Genomic DNA, 16,647 nt, shown 5'->3' with positions numbered 1-16,647 from the left:
GAGTTGAAGGGTTGTGCACACCAGTCCTTTAATGACTTCTTTGAAACAGCGAGAACAATTTATCTTGGATGGCATTTTAGGGTGATAGTCATAGAGAAGAGGTCAGAACAATTTTAACTCTCAGAAATACTTTTTTTTATGTAGCAACCATGCCTTTATTTTTATCGAGGAACCTGCTGGAATGCGTCTGGCAAAGCACTTTGGGCACCGCGTACGATGGCCGTTTTGGCGTGGAGGACCGTCTGCCCTCCAGCTTCTGATGTCTTACTGCTGCTTTTGCTCTTGTGGCTTCTGCTTTGCTAGTGATTCGGCACCTGCAGAATCCATTGGTGGGCGGTATTGTGAGACTACGATGCAGAGCGTTTTACCACCTTTGTTGGCTTTGGTTGTACCCTTAAGACGCAGCACGGTTTCTGTGCAACTGTTTATTTAGACTTGTAAATAAGTAAGCTCTGTATGCCCTTCCTGCTTAACTCCGTTTCATTGTTTCCTCTTTTTCAAAAAACTGGCTATTTACATATGTTTATATTTCCCTCTAATATCTAATTTTTAGGATTTATCTTGAATTTGAAATCAGTGTCAATAACTTGATTTATTGGACTTTGGGATTTTTGCTTTGTTGCGTCACTGAAATTGCTTAACAGGAAGAGGTGGTTGTTGATCTCTTCACAAAATCTTTCCGTACAATATACTATATTAAATTTTCCTATAAAATTACAAATGTTGACCATTTTTATGACTCCTTTATCTTAACTGCAGTTCTTTTGGAACCTCGTTTGTTAAACTTTTACAGATTGACAGAACAGTAAAAGTGAGGAAAATCATGTAAATTGTGCAATAGCTGTAATTATGCTAATGTATTGGTTGTGGTTTTATGGTTATGTGATGTGAAGGTCTGAGCTGGAGCAGGCAGGTTTCTAGAGCCAGTTTTAACTCATAGATTTTTATATATTGTTTCAGTTTCTCAGTCTTTAAGAGAAAACTGGTTGAGATTTGCTCTTGTATGTAGCTCATGCATTTGTATAGAGCATATTTCAGAGAATTTCCTTTTCCACTGCTGAAAGTATTCCTAAAGTAAAGCCATAATATATACAAAAATGCATTGATTTAGTGTAGTTTAAGTATCAGGTTGTGCCATTTTTGAAGTTTGCACTATGCAAAAAATCTGAGTACCGTGAAAATTTAAGGACAGATTAAAGGCACTACTGTACAGGAGACTTTATCATATTTAAACTGACATATGTTATACTAAAATTTTCTGACCTCAAGGTTGCGTTTAGATGTAGTAAAATATTGCTCTCACTCTTGAATTGGTGATGTTTGTTTTTAAAGTAAAGATTAATACACGTGTCTGGTGCAATTAGAGAGTGCAATTCACCAATTAGCTCTTGCATGACCAGTGTATCTGGAGAAACGGGGCTTGTAAAAAGCGGCCACAATTAAATATCTGCATGAGATTGTTTTTTAATTTACTTTTGTTAGTAGCTGCTTCTGTTTGCTTCCAGGTGGCTTTTTCCAAACAGTAAGTCCACTCTAAACAGAAAAGGGGGAGGAAGAAAAGATTTACCAGTATCTTTTATCAGGTTTCTTTGCAGTTTCTCTTGCGCCTGACAAGATCAGCTCGTGGACCTACTTAGAATGGCTGCTCCTATATTGTTCTAAACTGTAATGCATGCTACGAATAATCTCATAAACTAATGTCACTTCTGTTTTTACTCAAAATAGCAGCTTGCAGCAAAAATAAATTTTAAATTTTGTTTTTTAATTTTGGATCTCGAAGAGGTACATAAAGTATGCACCCTAAGTTAGCTGTCATGTAGCACAACATACACATTGATTAATTTACATATGTATTTATTTATTGTATTTTACTGTAGGCAGAGAATTCAGCACTGGCTCTGGAAAATGAAAGTCAAAGAGAACAATATGAAAGATGTCTTGATGAGGTAAGGTGAATAAAAAAGGGGTTCTTGCCTGGCACCACAATGAAATGATGAATTGATAGGAATCTCTCTCTGTCTCTTACAAGGTTAACATTATTCTGCAGTTTTCTACTGTTACCTCATTCTAGTTAAATCCAAGAATATATGTCTGTTAGTTATACATATTGTTTTCCATGATCTCCACTGTAAATGCTGTGGGCCGCACCTCTTTATTGAAAAGTCTGTATCCCTGTGACCAATATTTGGAACTTTATGGATTTTTTTTTCGTTAGGAGGAGGAAGTGATAATTTACCTGTTCTTTTTTGTGCACTCCTGCTGTTCTGTAGAGTGGAACACAGATGGCAGTGGCTCCTGCTGCCAGACATCCCCCAGCTTTCCTTTGTACTATAGTCCCTATCCAGGGAATTTAGTCCCTCTGTTCCCCCTTAGGGTTACATACCCAGGTTTTTGTGTTGGTTTTTTCCTAGCTGTCAACTCACTTATTCTCCTACACAGCTCAGCTTCTGATCAGGCCTCCCAGTTACGGCTGCCGTTTAATTCACCCATCATTTATTGTATGAGCCCTCCAGCAGTACTTACAACTTCCAGAAATGTCTAGCGCTGGACTTGCAAGACTTTGGGCAGAGTCTGCTATTGTCTGCAGGTTTCTCAGTGTACTTGGTGATGCTTGGTCATTCCTCCCATTTATCCTGAAATAAGGCTTTTCAGTATGCCCAAGAGCTTGAAATAGGTTTAAGACTTTTAGCAGATCCAGGAGCTGCTTGGTAGAAATCATCAACCCCTTCCATAATAATAGTAGCATAAATAATTAACTAAGACAAGGAAACAAACCAAAACCCACTGCACTGGATTCCCAGCTCTGCCTCTGAGAAAAGAGTACGTGAGTGTGTAAACTGCGTAGCAGAGGGCAGTTCATGTCTTCATTACCAGCTTTTACATTTTTGATCAGTATTTGCTCACCCGTTACTGGAATGATCAATACCTCTCTGGTACTAGAAGCCTCTAGTTTGAGCAAGTTTTCGTCAGGCAATCTGCGCTTCTATCAGGGTAGTGTATTTTTCTCAGAGGACTGGAATAAACCAGATATATTTTCCCACTGGGTTATGCCATATCTGTTCTCTGGTGCTGGGATACTGACAAAGTCTTGGTCGGTGTTGGCCTGAGTCACTCCCTTCAATGCACTCTTGAATGATGTTTGGATATCCTTGAATATATTTGGATATAAGGATGAAACTATAATGTAATTAAGTAATTATTCATTTTAGTTTAAATTACAGAATGTGACTTAAAACTATTTGCTGATTGTCTTGGATAAAAATCTGCCTGCATAATTCATTTTGAAAATGGGTAAAGCACTACAACTGTCAGTCCCGAAAAAACAGCCTCCATACTGATTACAAGGACAGAAGATATTTGTGTGTGTGTGTGTGTTTGCAGGAACATAATGGATTTCTCATCCAAGACTGTGTTTCTTACATGCTGTTGCAGTTCAAAGGATGAATAATTATTTCAAACTACCCTCTGAGCTTTATTGTCTTCAGCATTAGGTTGGCTGTTTTCAGTTCTTGCACATTATCACAGCTGTATCCACCTTCTCCCACTACCACAGCTTTTCCAGGAGGGAGTGCTTCATGCTTAGAACTGACAAAGGCATGCAGTTTTGTGCGTTCCTGCTTTACTTGTTGTTTGTTTTATTTTTCCTTTTTTTTTTTTGTCTTCTGTTTGGTGGTGTGCAATGCCCTTTCTTGTCCTTCCCCATTACTAGTTGTCAGTCTTTTTCTTCTCCTTCCTCTTTCATCCCAGCAATGCTTTGGCAGTGACACTGTAACCAGTATTGTCTTAGCTGACACTGACTTGGACTTAATCCTTTCTGAGCACTGAGGGGAAGAAGCTGTTGCCAGTGACTTAGGCAACAAAACTGCATTTCATATTCACAGGTTCTGTAGGAGTCCCAGCTTAACATCCACCTGAGCACATTCAGTTGGCTTCACAGAAGAGCACATGTTTGAAGGTTAAACAAGGATCTTCCCTACTTCATTACTGTAAAAATAAAGAGAACTGGAGATGAGACATATATATAATTAGTGAGTAACCCTGGCAATGATGGTGAGAACCTTCAGTTCCAAGCAGAAACTTCTCAGGTTGTAGCATATGTGACAGAGCCCTCTCCAAGCAGGGATTCTCCCTGGAGATCTTGCGAAACTAAAATCTTTTTCATAAATATTTCTATGAGGAAAAAAATTCTTCTTCCACTGGAAAATTTCTTTCCTTTAAGACTCTAAGTCTGATGCTTGCTCTCTTCAGAACTGACCCTACACAAATCTCGCTTCTCCAAGGTGAACATTTCTTCAGGACTTCCCTAGTTTAGGCTATACCTAAGGACTTCTTCAGGAGTTTTCAGAAGAGGTATCCCATATAACTGTGTATCCTTCTGGGCTACAGCTCCATTTTGCCCCAAGGAGACCTGATGGGTTTAAAGGATGTTCCTCAGAACATGAGGCTGTGGTCATGTCCAGACCTGAGATAGCTAGCCCTGCCACCAAGGAATTTAAGTGCTTGCTGCAGCCGTTACTTTAATTTTGTCTTTGCAGTCCGGTTGGTTATGAGAATATTGAACTTCTGGGCTGATGCACAAGGAATGCTTCCCTCCAAAGCTAATGCCCAGCCTTTCTTTCTAATCATAGAAGGGTTCTGAGAAAAACACTTACATAGGTGCATAGGTATTTGGGATACTTGACAGACCCTTGAGGTAATGAAGGTTGAGAATGCCGCTTGGTGAACTAGTGGGAGAAGGCTGCCATCCCTCGCCTGTCGGTGGGCATCCTCAGATCACTGCTTCTGTCTTTGGGGCCCAGGAAGATTCTGCTCACGGCATGCAAGCATCACATAAACTGGCAACCCTGCCCGTAGCCTCCATACTTGGTCCCTGAGGCCTCTTCAGCAGTATGATAAGGACTCCCACCTATGCACAGAGTGACGTGTTGACAGCCATTAATAGCCATTGACATCCGAAGGAAGAGAAAATAACCACCATGATTCATCTGGCTGTGCATAACAGAAAGATATTAGCGCTGATTTTTGAAAGCCCTGACTGCCATTATTTCCCTCCTTTGTCTTTTTTTAGCCAATCGTTTTTATAGTTCTTTGCTCATTCATTCCCTACATGTAATATTGTAATGTGAATGCTTGCACCTGTGACTTAAGAAATGCATGTTCTGTGGTCATTTTCATGGTAAAATTCAGTGAAACTCAAGTATTCGTAGAGATGACATCTAAAAAGAGTGTGGGTCTAGCTGAATTGAGTCCTTTATGAATTTTAATAAATATTCACTGATTTTTAAAGTAGTTGTCCATCTCTGAAGTGTATATATACACATCTTTGCAGTAATAGTTGGAAGAAAGCGTCATTGAAATGTTCCAGTACTACACAAACAGGAAAAGAGCTCATTTAATTTCAAAAACACCCCATATCTTTCTGTCTCTAGAAAATTTAATGCAGGAAATAGGATTGTCTTATTGTGCCTTTGGGGTTTGGGGTTAACATGCTTCATCCTAGTTTCCTGTCCTGGAATTCAGCTGTCAGTCTATTGGCAAGTAGTAATGTTGTGTTTATTCACATTCCTGTGCCAACCAAGATTTCTGTCAAGCTTCGCTTTACTTATATACAGGAAATTGTGCAACGTAGGGTAGATGGTATTTTTGTTGATGTTTTAAGAATTAAACTACAGTGGTATTAAATACATATCAAATTGACTAATGAAAAACATAAAGTCATCTTAAAAATGCATTCTGTCTTTAGGAGTGAAGAAAAATATAGAAGCTTTCATTTTAGTACACTCGAAATGCCTTTGTGCATATGAAACCATACTTAAAGACACAGTTATGTGAAATCTCAGTTCTTGTACAAGGTATAATAGATGTTACACGAGGGTCTCTTTTCTCTGATTCATTCTTTTGTATCTTTTCTATTAGGACCACTTCATAACATGTATATGTAAACATAATCGTGTTAGGAAACAGTGAAGCTTGATCTTTTATCTCTTTTATTGCAATCGACAAAAAGAAACCTCACCTAAAAATCTCAGATAGGAAGTTCGAAAGGAAGGCAGACAAAGTGAAGGCAAGCAGTGACATCTACTCCATACCAGCAGTCTAAGGGACAGGCCATCTCTCTTCTCTTTCTTGTTTTGCCTTGACTATCAGCTTTGTAGGGCTGGCTTATGTTGTTCACACCGGTAGTGTCTCTTGATAGCCATAAATAAAAATGGTATAGGTGTGCTAGCTTAGCAGCTTATTTCTTTCTGCACGCTAACATGGCTGTAGGAGCGGAACGGCAACCGTATTTGAACTGCAGAGGTTTGGATATAGTTCCGCTAATGGACTACTAAGCTAACTGTAGTTACTACACAGCATTTCATTGGAGGCTTGCCACCACTATTCCTGCAGCAAACCAGGAGCACAGACCTGAAAATCTTTGAATGGTGATGGCGACACTCAATTTGCCAAATTGTGCATCACTAGATTAACTAGAATGAAATAACCTGATTTTGTTAAGAAACTAGTTGCATATCTTTCTTATTGAGATTTATGGCAGCTAGGGTCACTGGCAAGTACTTTAATTTAGATACCTAACTTCATACGCCCTAAGTTGGAAAATTTGTCCCGTCTGCATCAGCAAGTTCAGTTTTTTCCATTTGGTAGATTATGCCATTTGCACTCCTCTGTGCAGTACATAAAGCTACAGGAATAATTTTCTCGGCAATTCTGCTGCAAGTGACTTGTACACACTTCAAAAAACTCTTTAGATCTTCTTGGTAAAGTAACTCCATGTCGGAAAGCAAAGAAATAATGTATTAGATGTGGTTTGTTCAATTTTCAGGTAGAGCAAACAGACGTTAAAAGTACGTGCCAGAAGGAACACTTTCGGATGGAGATTCTGAAAGCCTATAGGGCAATGCACATGGTTTTCCAAAGCTGTAACACATTTATTTCTGTTGGTTATTATCGTTGTGGTATTAGTCTGTGTCTTCTGTAAATCATACACAGAGCTATTTTATGTGGCCATTGTTCCACAGGCAAAAGCAAAGTTAGGGACTAGTTTGGAGAAAAAAAATTGATATTATGAGCATATGAATCAAATGTAACTTTTGGATCTGAAAGAACTGAATTATTTACAGAAATGAATTACCTTCAGCTCTTTGCTTATGACTCAGTTCACATGAATGGTCTTTTTTGTTTTTGTTTTAAATTCCCTCAGATTAAGGAGAATCAACGTAGTTTTGAACTTCCAAACGACGTCCTTAGGTGCTTTACTGTAATCCCTGAAAGCCTAAAACTGCTATCTCTTTGTGCATAGAGTGAGATTTCTGATTGCTCTGCTTAAATACAAGAGCAAAGTTGTAGGCAAACACATTGTGTGATAATATGTGCACGTATAGTTTCAAATTACATTAGATTATGGCAGCACTAAAATGAAATATTCAATTTAGACATCAACAACAATCTCGGCCCCTCTTTCTGTTCCTCTGTCTTCTCTTGGCGGAAGAGATAGAAAGAGAGATAGAAAGGATATATAAAATAAATAACTTCAAAAATTCCCTGTTGAATATATAGTTCTACTAATGAATGCTGTATAATCTAATTCAAGTCAATTATGCTGTGTGGTGTGAATGCCTTCCAACCACATTTTGATGACAGTAGGTACTTTAATTTTCTGTGGCACTTTATGGTTTCTGCTTGTCATGATAGATGTACTGTTTTGTCAATATTGCATCAAGAAACAATTAAACTTCATGAAAGCATTCAGGACTACATCCTCAGCTGGTACAAGTCAGCTGTAGTGAATGCAGTCAATCCATGCTGATGCACACCAGCTGCATCTAGAACCATGACATTTTAATCTAATCCAAAGAAGAGATGACAGAAGTTCAGCAAATGTCCATCATGTCATTCTGCAATTGATAAGACACAGAAGTTTGTTTTAAAATGAGGGCTAGCACAGAAGTAATTACTTGGATTCTATATACTCTCACTAGTGTTATCTCAGGAAAATATTAGAATTAATGGTGATTGTAGATGGAAAGTGGATTGTAAAGCCACAGAAGGAGGTACTGTCATGCATAAGCATACATGACAACATACTTAAACTATATTATTTATTTATTTATTTCAGGTAGCTAATCAGGTTGTCCAGGCTCTACTTACTCAAAAGGTAAGTTGTGGTTTGAGCATTTTGATATGACTTAAAGCTTACAGATGTTTATTGTTCACTTACAAGATGCATATTCTAATTTAGGATATATTTTTCAGATGGTGTTTATACATTTACTTACCAAAGCTGCAACATGTCAGGCCCAAATTCAATTTTTTTTCATAATCCTAGTCAATAAAATTCTATGAGACTGTACTTCTTTAAGGGTTGATCACAGAGAATCCATATTCCAATTCTTATTATTTGTCTATACTGAGAAACAGTGTCTGGAAGTCCTTCCTAGATGGCGATTTTTCCATTCCGTATACATAGCGAGTTATTTTTCTCCCCCTGTCCATTCCTGTGACATATCCAAAAAAAAAAAAAAACCAACTAAGTCAGTAGTTGGCATTTTCACTCACCACATTCAATGAAAGGGAAGACTTCTTAGTGTGGGCCTGTGTTTCCCTGAGTAAAACAGAAGTCACTGTATCTAGACTAGAGATGTAACTATTCTACTTGAGGGCTGAGAGGCAGCGATAGACATCATATATTTTGTCTTTAAAAAAACTTGCGATGGTCTCATGCCCCATTCTCATAGGCAAGCAAGGGAAATATTGTGTAGATGAAATTCGTGCAGGGTGGTTGCAAATCTGTCAAAATGAGAAGATTCACTAAGGCTTCTGTAAAGGTCTGTTATCTCTGAAGTGTTCATTCACACTCCAAATGATTGAACATAGTATGGTTACTGCATTTTTAGATAGAACCTAATGGGAGGAGTAAAATTTAAAATGATCATGGCAAAATGCAGAAGCTATCTGGAAAAAAAGTAGGATGGAATTTAACAGAGACAAAAGGAAAGTACCTCACATAAGCAGAAATAATCAGCTGCCCAGATAGAGGGTAGGGCAACAATTCTACAAAAAAACCTGTAGGGCAGCAATTCTACAAAAAAATGGTCTTGAAGTTGAACGTGATTCGGTGATGTCATTTTGTTGCAAAAATAAATAAGTAAATAAAGATTTATAAAAAGCTGTGAAGCCTGCAGTATTCGTGGAATGATCTTTCATGAGATCTAGAACACTTGATGAATGTGGAATTATTAAAATGTTTTGGATCACTAAGCTTTGAGAAGACAAGGCTGAAAGGGACATAAATACAGTCGTCTAGTGTGGGTACTGCAAGGAAGAATATAAACAGCTTTGACTACATTGAATGATAGGACAACAAATAACGTTCTTAATATGCAGCTAGAAACACTGCATTGAGATAATCAAAAACAACTTCCCCAAGCCCAGAAGTTTTCTAAAGGCGAATAAAGTACTTGGAGTAGATTTTTGGGAGAAGATCTCTAAAACCTTTAAGGACACCTTTGAGATGGGTACCAGGGGCAGCTTTTCCTGAGGGCTGGCCGGAGCAGTGGCGCTCCGATGAGGAGCCAGGGTGCAGAGCGGCAAGTCTGGGTCCACATGGGGTCCTGAGCCAGTGCTGAGGGTTGGACGCGGTCCAGAGATCACCTGGTGGAGTCTGCAGGGAGGAGGCAGGTCTGGGGCCGGTGCGGGGGGACAAGAACTGGGGTGGAGGAGGCAGGTGGCTGGGTGCAGCCATAGCGGCAAGACAGCCATAGCGTGGCTCAGGCAGGGGCCGAGGGCGAGCGTCTCTGCTGCAGAACGGCTCCTGCAGGAAGGGGGACAGGTCCTTGCCAAGGCGCTGCCTCTGGCTTGCTGTCTGTAAACATCTATAAACATCTGCACCTAAGGAAATAGCAAATAGGTTCTCATGACTGCATCTGGCCATTTGGATGCCAGTAAGAGGGCCGGATACCCTTCTCTGGTCCTTACTAGGCCATTTTTTTGTGCTTCTGCTTTATACCAGTCTGGGTAGGTTAAAGATGTGCAGGTGGCCTTTCTGACCCTGTTCTTAGCAAGTCTGCCCTTGGGTATCTTCCTTGGGTAGAGGCAGAGAGGTGCAGGCGTGACTCGTGGGTCATGGGACTCCCACCGGTGCAGTTGCCAGTGATATAGCTGTCGCGCACATGTAGCCCAAATGAGCACCTGGAATCCAGAATTAATAAAGTTCCCCAAATCCCTTCACCCAAGACATCTGGCCACAGAGTAGTTCCAGAGCTGCCACCACCGACTAGGGATGAACGTTATCATCATTCAATCCCGTGGTTTTTGACTGCACAACTGAGCTTTTACTCCGTACCCTACAGCAACTGGAAGTATTATGGCGTGGAAGTGATTTGTGCAAACCCCAACAAATGGGGAAACTGGCAGTGCTGCTGTCTGGGCTGTGTTGCTCTGCGCAGACCCTGCCTGGATGCACACGTGCTGTATGGGCTGTGCATCATCGGAGGGCTGCCGTCTCCAGAGCGATTGCTGCAACACCTTCCCGAGACATAACTTCAGCTTGTGAAAAAACAACCCCTACCCCAAATCTCTGTTTTAATGTAGCTTAACTAGAAAGGAAGGCATTTCTTCCTCTATAAATACACACATAAACCTGATCCACATTTTGTAATACAAAACCATATGTGATTTGCTAGAGGGTTAGTCTCAATTTATTAATCTCTGGTTCAGGAACATTATGGTTGCTTTCCAAATGAAGGGAGGAGCTTCCCGAATCCCTGTGCAAGGGCATCAGGCATTTTGATGGCTGCTTAACTCCTCGGTAATGAATCCTCCCAAACCCATAGGAACCAAGGAGTTCATATGGATGCAATAAAACAGATTTGAATGCATTTAATAAAGTGATTTACTAAGTATTGATGGGATTTAACAGCTGCTTACCTATTACTGAGTAATAGCAGCTAATTTAATATCTGTAAAAAGAAAAAAGAGGGTAGTCTTCTAAATGCTGATGAATATTAGCCGTTACAGTACTCCTGACACCACTGATACAAGTTCTTTTATATGAAAGGACAGGAAGACAATAGCATACAATAAAGAGGAAATTGGACCCCTCACACCAGTCCCAAATAGGCAGATATCTGAATCCAAATAGTAACTAGTAAACAGATAAATCTACCGTAGCGCAGCTAAGCATTAAGACAGAGCCAGTCATGCCACAGTGAGATAACACACCTCTGGGGCATAGCGAGACGTGAAGAAAAGCAGGGAGCTTTCAGAACATCGAGAAGAGTGATGCTGTACAGTAACGCACGCTGCGTGGGCTTTACCGTGAATTTGAAATTGTCCCTCAAGGGCTAATTATTGTTTAAATTAAATACGTAGTGTGACGTGACGAGGAAAGCACTGTGTACTCACCAGCATGTGGAAAGGCTGTGATTCCACGGAGGGATTCTGGTGACACAAATTGAATGAGCAAAGCTTGAGTGATTTATCAATGTCACGGAAACCTTGCAATGGAATTACAGGCCTAAATGTGCAGTTTTCAAGTTTATCGTTTGTTACACTGCATATAAAATTTCTCTAATGTGAGAGTGTTTTTTTTTTTTTTTAAAACTGGGATTATGGAGGAACTGTATTAAATAGTGATTTGTACTGAATTAGCCACACAGCAAAATTTTGCCTTTTTATGTAGCAAAATTGTATGGATTTTCTACCACTTACTAATAGAAAATTTTTCCTCTGGGAAATTAAGAATTCAGAAAAAGACCCACAAAATTATTTGAGGCAAACCCATGTGCTGTAATACTTACTGGAAGCGTCCATTCTTTCCCCCTTCACCCAAAGACGTCTCATACCAAGATAAGATGGTAGGACTGCTGGACACTGCTTTTTTCTTTTTCTCTTTTTCTTGCATATAAGATCTGGATCAGCAGTTTGAAATTTGAGTTACAGCACTTAATGAAATTGTTTTATGATCTATGGATCTGCACTTTGCGTGCTACCCTCCTGCACACGAGGGTTTTCAGGAGAATATTGGATCTCTTTCGCTCTGGGTTCTGTGGGAAAGTTATGTCTTCGTCTTTCTCATCAATTAAAAAAATGAACTAAGTTTTCATTTTCATTTCATTTTCATTTCATTTTCATTTTCATTTTTCATTTTCATTTCAAATGAAAACAAGTTTTAAAACAGAGGAAGCATATTCAGAGGAAAAGCAGCATACTTCTGGAACCTCTAGTAAGGGCACTGGAACCCATTTTGGAGAAAAGTCTGATATTGCATAGAAAAAGTAAGAATAGAGAGATGCTCAGTTACTACTGTAGTGAGACCATAGAAATACCTTAGATATTTATGAGATTATTTTCTTAATATCTGGTCATTTTGCCCACAGGAGTGGAATTAGACGCTTCAGACATTTGCTAGTTGCATTAATTGCTATGTTTAGGTTTTTAACATTCTAAGCTGAGACTATTTTAGCAGAATACTCCTACCTTCACGTTCTGCTTTTCTCCTCTGTACTATGAGTGCTGTTACTATTGGCACGGTTTATAGCATTTGGGCTGGTAATTTACTTACTTATATTTCATTTTTTAGCAGAAAGTCTAAAGTTTGAGAAACGTAAATCTTATGGTTGTAAAACTGTAAGATAGGAAAGTTTTGTGCAGAGGCATTACTAAAATTGCAATTTTTTTTCTACGCTGTCAGTTTCTGTTAATCATTTTTCGCTTTCAGTGCACTCAGCGGGGTTGAACCGTTAAACATCGTTGTAACAGCTAGGGCTCTGTTTTTAATTCTCTGATTATTTGCGAAAGGCAGATAATGATGGGTCTTGATGCTTGTAGTTTCCTAATAGAGGGCAGATAATGATGGGTCCTGATGCTTGTAGTTTCCTAATAAAGATCACCTCATGTAAGGCCAGAGATGAGAGAGGTCTCACTGACAGAATTAAAGCTTTAGGTTTTCACAAAACATCAAATTCAAGATTTTTTTTTTTGGTCATGGTGGAATGCTGTAGCCATTTAATTTGGACAGCCTGACAGCCACTTAAATATTAAGGTGAGAAAGTATCTGGAGAAAATAACTGTATTAATTCAGTAGTATCTTAAAGTTTGATACCTACTACGTGCATAAGAAAATATTTAAAGTTTTCGGAAAGTTGCAAGATGAGCTTATTTTATCGTGTCTTTACCTCTTATAACCTCGGAGCTAGTTACAGGGGAGACCAGAGCTACTGTAGGTAAGAATTTAGGCTACATCTGACTATAATTTCCGCCTCTGAGTTGTTTTCTCATATGGTTAGGTTATTACATTGGTAATGGTATTGACAGGACAGCATATGGGAATCCAGAGGCCTGTTTCCCCACCTTCATCTGGTAGAAAGTAAAATGAGCTAGGCAATACCACAGGGTAGCAACTGGCCTAATTTTAAAGGAATGTGGAAAAGTGTTTTGGAGTTTTGTTTTGTTTTTTTTTTCTAAGAATATACATGGCTGCAGCTGTTTGTTTTGTATGTAAGCTTTATTAGAAAACCACTCTTCCTGATTTATGAAGCTCTCATACCCCAGAGTGGACAACTGCACTTATTATGTAGCAAAGCTAAGGGTCAAATTTTGCTTTGTGTCTCCAAAATCCTCTTCTGAGAGAATCCTGTATTCCCTCAAGTGGCCAGGAAAAGCAGGTCTTATGTTGAAGTCAGAAATAAAATTTTTTCTTTTGCTGTATCTAAGGCCATTAGGGGGTTGCTTACGATGAGCCTGGCTTAGCTTTGGCGAAAAGACGTGCGTCTTTCGATTTAGGCAGTAAGGTCACGTGCCTTCAAGTGTAGAGGTTTTACCTACTCTCTCTGCTTCTAATGGACTATCTTAAGGCCTTTTGGTACCTCATATTGGAAATGGCAGCCAGGATCATATTTGTAAGTGAATTTGGAGGTGCATGGACATTTTACCATGGCCTGGCCACCTCTGCAGTGACTACTTGCAGCAGAGAAGACGCAAACTGTCTACTACGTACCGGGCAGCATTGCTATTCCAGGAAAAGTAAGGAGAGGATCAGTCTTTAGAAGAGTACCTTGAAGGCACAGTACTTCTTTGAACTTCTTCCTGGTATGGCGTAGCTTATGCTTTTTCTGTACCTTATGCTCTTTATAATATTCATATCTTAATTGCCGTTTTATTATTTGTGACAGTGTGGCTACAAAAGGAAACACATTGCTAGTAAAGTCACTTTTTAATAGAACATTGCAAAAGGATATCTCCTGTAACTTACACTTCTCATTTCCAAGTTTTTTAATGTTATCCTGTGATGATCAAAAAACCAGAGAAAATAAAGTAGCGCATTTTTCTGATTTATGCTATTTTAAAAGTTGTATATTTATTTCTTCTTGGTGTCTGGCATTACCTAAAGTTTTTTTTAAGTGCTACTGTTACCTTCTTTCTAATCTTCCTATTTTCCCTTGTGCTGTAGGATCTGAGGGAAGAATGCATAAAGCTGAAAACGAGAGTTTTTGATTTGGAACAACAGAACCGAACGTTAAGTGTGCTTTTCCAGCAGAGAGTCAAACCAGCCTCTGACCTCCTCCTTCAGGTAGGAAATAGCCTTTGGAGAAGGAAAGCTATGAGCTTTATATTTCCCACAGTTATATTTTTCTTCTTCTTAAGCTTATGTCAATAAGCAGGAAATGACAGTTAACAGATTTAATACATTAGAAGGATATCAGTCATGTGTGATACATTGAAACTGAGAGTGTACACCAACAAACTGTGACTACATATTATATGCAGATGTGGAGAGAGGAGCCCACCTGGAGAGCAGCTTACTTTTTAGGTGCTTCTTCATTGTGATAAATGGAATGATGTAGGTTCATTATCCCTCTGCAGGGGAGAAACTTGGATTTCTTAACATTCTGCTTGGTGGTGAGCAGTGTAATTTCCTGTGAAGAGACAGCTTATTTATTTAACTTTTGCCATGTTTGTTACAAGTATATCTTCATAGGCTTAGAGCGATTTAACCTTTAGTGGGAGAATATAGCTCAGGAACCGACTGACCCATTTCCCACTCCTTTGCCATTCTGGAATAATCAGAGATGTTTCAGTTTCCCTTTTGATTTGGCAAGGTCCATTATATTATGAATTAATCTATCTTCTTGTTACACTTTTGTGGAAGTGGAACTGACTTGCAGTTCTCTTCCAGGAAATCTGACCCTGAGCCAGGAGGATAGTAAATGAAGACTAGTAGAAACTAAACAGGCTTCTAACAATGAGGCAAATTCTGGCTTTAGTGTTATGTAAGTTATTGATGCTGACTTCAGAGAAAAAATCATGTATATGTGGTAGGAGTTGACTGGATAATGTCAGGGAGGTAAGTGAGATCACACGTATAGCTTATGTAAATCCTCTGATGTTGCACATGCAAACAAGGTAAAATTTGGCCCTTGCAGCGTTGCTCTAAGCTGAGGGCTGCTCACGAGCTCCCAACAGCTTGGGCCATTTGTGGAGGTATCGTGGTCCACTCACCAATGGGTGCTTAAAGGCAAGGGAATTCCTACCGTGAGGGCAAAGAGGCGTACCGGCTTCCTGCGAAACTTGAAGGTGCAAACAGAGGGACACCAGGTCACCAGTCGCTCAAGGTGTGTGCCTTCAGTAGCAGAGACTAGAGGATGGCATACATTTACTTAGAATCTACTCCAAGTGAGCAAAGCCGCAGTGGAGCAGAGGCGAGCAGTCCGTGCAGGCCACCACGGGGGTCTAGGTTCTGATGGTGTTCTTGGGTCCTTGTTCTCGCTCTGGATGCCCTGTTGTTTTAGGTGTTGCTAGGTCAAGACCTTGGTTATTCTGATTTCTTCTAGGTGTTGCTAGGTCAAGACCTTGGTTATTCTGATTTCTTCTCCCCCCCCCCCCGCTTCCTTTCCTATTTGTTCGTCCTTCATGGACTCCTAGCTGCTATGTAGAGCTAATTTCTCTTTATCCGCTCACGGTCTCTGACGTATCTACCCCAGCATGGACCTTTATTGCTCGTGTCTGGTTTTGACTGTCACAGCACCTGCTCCTTCTCCCTATTGCCTTTTTTTCTTCTTCCTTTTTTCCATCTCCAAACTGCCTGACTCTAGTCTGTGTTAGTATTGGGTTAGATTGCACCAAGTTGCACATTTCACATTCTTTACTACAGAGTTGGCTCTGCTTCCCAATTCCTTGTATGGCAACAATAAAGCCAGGTTATTCTGGGAGTGTTACAGAAGCGTTAGGTAGCATCTGCAAAGCAAGTGGGATCAAGGCTTTGACTTGAGTTCCTTGAAACTGTATCATGTCACTGCTGTAAAAGGAAGAGGTGAACCTGCCTCAAGTAGAAGAAAGAACTGAATAATTCAGTAGGTTTTCCTGATGGATTCAAACTTTTTCATCATTGCCCCTCCACAGTTCAGCAGAAAGGCCTATCTAATACATACAGAATTTTTTTCCCTTTTCACGTACTTTGTCTTTATGAGGCTGAGGTAAAAAGAGAACCAAGTCCAGGTCTCCCAGATGGCAGCAAAATGTGCTGTTATGTCCCTGCACTTGCTATCAGCAGATTTTAAGCCCCTCGGGGAAAAAAGCAAAGAAGTTGCAGTGTATGTCAGAAAATGAAGAACTTCTGTTAAAGCACTTCATATGTCATTTTTACAGAAA

The 16,647-nt window shown here is 39.7% G+C and overlaps 1 protein-coding gene across 7 annotated transcripts in view; it reads left to right on the top strand.

Moving 5' to 3' along the window:
• Positions 1–16,647, top strand: part of NCKAP5 (NCK associated protein 5) — a 416,795-nt gene that overhangs the window by 313,235 nt on the left and 86,913 nt on the right. For all 7 annotated transcript variants that reach the window (XM_068949189.1, XM_068949188.1, XM_068949192.1 and 4 more), the window contains 3 exons: positions 1,878–1,946; positions 8,117–8,155; positions 14,450–14,569. In XM_068949189.1, the coding sequence (XP_068805290.1) occupies positions 1,878–1,946; positions 8,117–8,155; positions 14,450–14,569 (228 nt within the window). The remainder of the gene's footprint in view (positions 1–1,877; positions 1,947–8,116; positions 8,156–14,449; positions 14,570–16,647) is intronic.

The sequence above is a fragment of the Struthio camelus genome, chromosome 6, assembly GCF_040807025.1.
Source record: "Struthio camelus isolate bStrCam1 chromosome 6, bStrCam1.hap1, whole genome shotgun sequence".
In the NCBI taxonomy this organism is placed as follows: domain Eukaryota; kingdom Metazoa; phylum Chordata; class Aves; order Struthioniformes; family Struthionidae; genus Struthio; species Struthio camelus.
This window is presented reverse-complemented; position numbering and strand designations above follow the sequence as displayed.